Source organism: Octodon degus, unplaced genomic scaffold, assembly GCF_000260255.1.
Source record: "Octodon degus isolate 3935 unplaced genomic scaffold, OctDeg1.0 scaffold00026, whole genome shotgun sequence".
Lineage (NCBI taxonomy): Eukaryota > Metazoa > Chordata > Mammalia > Rodentia > Octodontidae > Octodon > Octodon degus.
Window position 1 is genome coordinate 5,480,823 of NW_004524602.1, and position 1,130 is coordinate 5,481,952.

Here is a 1,130-nt window from a genome sequence, read left to right on the forward strand (position 1 = left end):
ATTGCGATGAGGGAAAGGAGAAAAAAAGGGGGAAATTATTTATGTTAGCTAAGTTAATTGTATTACTAATTTCTATTGGCTTATTGAAAGTAACAGTTAATGTCTAGTTGATCCATCAATTTTGCACACCCATATCTGGTACTCTGAACAATTACTTTGAAGATATCAATATGCAGTGTAACAATCATTGTTAATTTCCTAACATCTGGTTTTGAAATTCTGTATCATTTTTACTCTAAATTTTTTTTTAAAAGTCATGTTGTAACCTCTATAACTAGTTCATTTTTGTTGTGGATTGTCACTATATGAATATATTTTAATACGTATACTGTATAACAACATACATTATAAGTCATTCCATCAGTATAGTGTTTGGGACTGTTAAAAGCCACTATTAATATTCTTCTTTTGTTGTGGGGGTGGGGGTGCTGGGGGTGGAGCCCAGGGCCTTGCATGTGCTGGCAGGTGCTGTCTGTCCATGTCTTCCAGGGTACATCTCTGCCAGGACCACACCCTAAGAGTGGAACTCTGGGTCAAAGGTAGACAGATGTTTCGCCTTGGGAGATGGCTTTGCAGGATGGTTGGAAACCTTCCACTCCTCCTAGTTTTTGAACATGTCGCAAAGCAGCTTCTCCATGGGGGTGTTCCCTATGGTCTTGCAAAAAAAGACGTGCTCAATGCGCTCAGAAGTGAGGCACCTCAGAGCCGGGAGGAGCAGGAGCAGCTTTCCAAACCTGGACAGGAGAGAAGACACCGTCTGTTTTATTTTTTGGCAGAACCTGGGATTGAACTCAGGCCCTTGCGCTTGCCAGGCAAGCATTTATTCTACTGAGCTGTCTCCCTGACACCATCTGTCTTACTCCTGGCTCCAAGTGCCCATTGAGAAAGTGGGGGTTGGCAAGGTGGAGAGGAAAAGCACCCAGGTGAGTCGGGAAGGATTGCAGGGCAAGGCCCTCACAGCTTGTGGGAGAGGGTGCAAGCTGTCCTGTTGCTTATAGGGTGTAAAGGTCGCAGAGGGAGAGGTTGGTGGTGTTCAGGTGCGTACATGAATCTGTTACTCATCACAAGCATCCAGATCATACAATTAGTTTTCTTTGTAAGAATAAGAGCATCAGTTCCAGCCTGGGAGC

The 1,130-nt window shown here is 44.0% G+C and overlaps 1 protein-coding gene across 1 annotated transcript in view; it reads right to left on the reverse strand.

The window, feature by feature from the left end:
* Positions 1–601: 601 nt before the first annotated feature.
* Nr2e3 (nuclear receptor subfamily 2 group E member 3) overlaps positions 602–1,130 on the reverse strand; it is a 5,152-nt gene continuing 4,623 nt past the window's right edge. The window contains exon 9 of the mRNA XM_012514182.2: positions 602–734. Within this exon, the coding sequence (XP_012369636.2) occupies positions 602–734 (133 nt within the window). The remainder of the gene's footprint in view (positions 735–1,130) is intronic.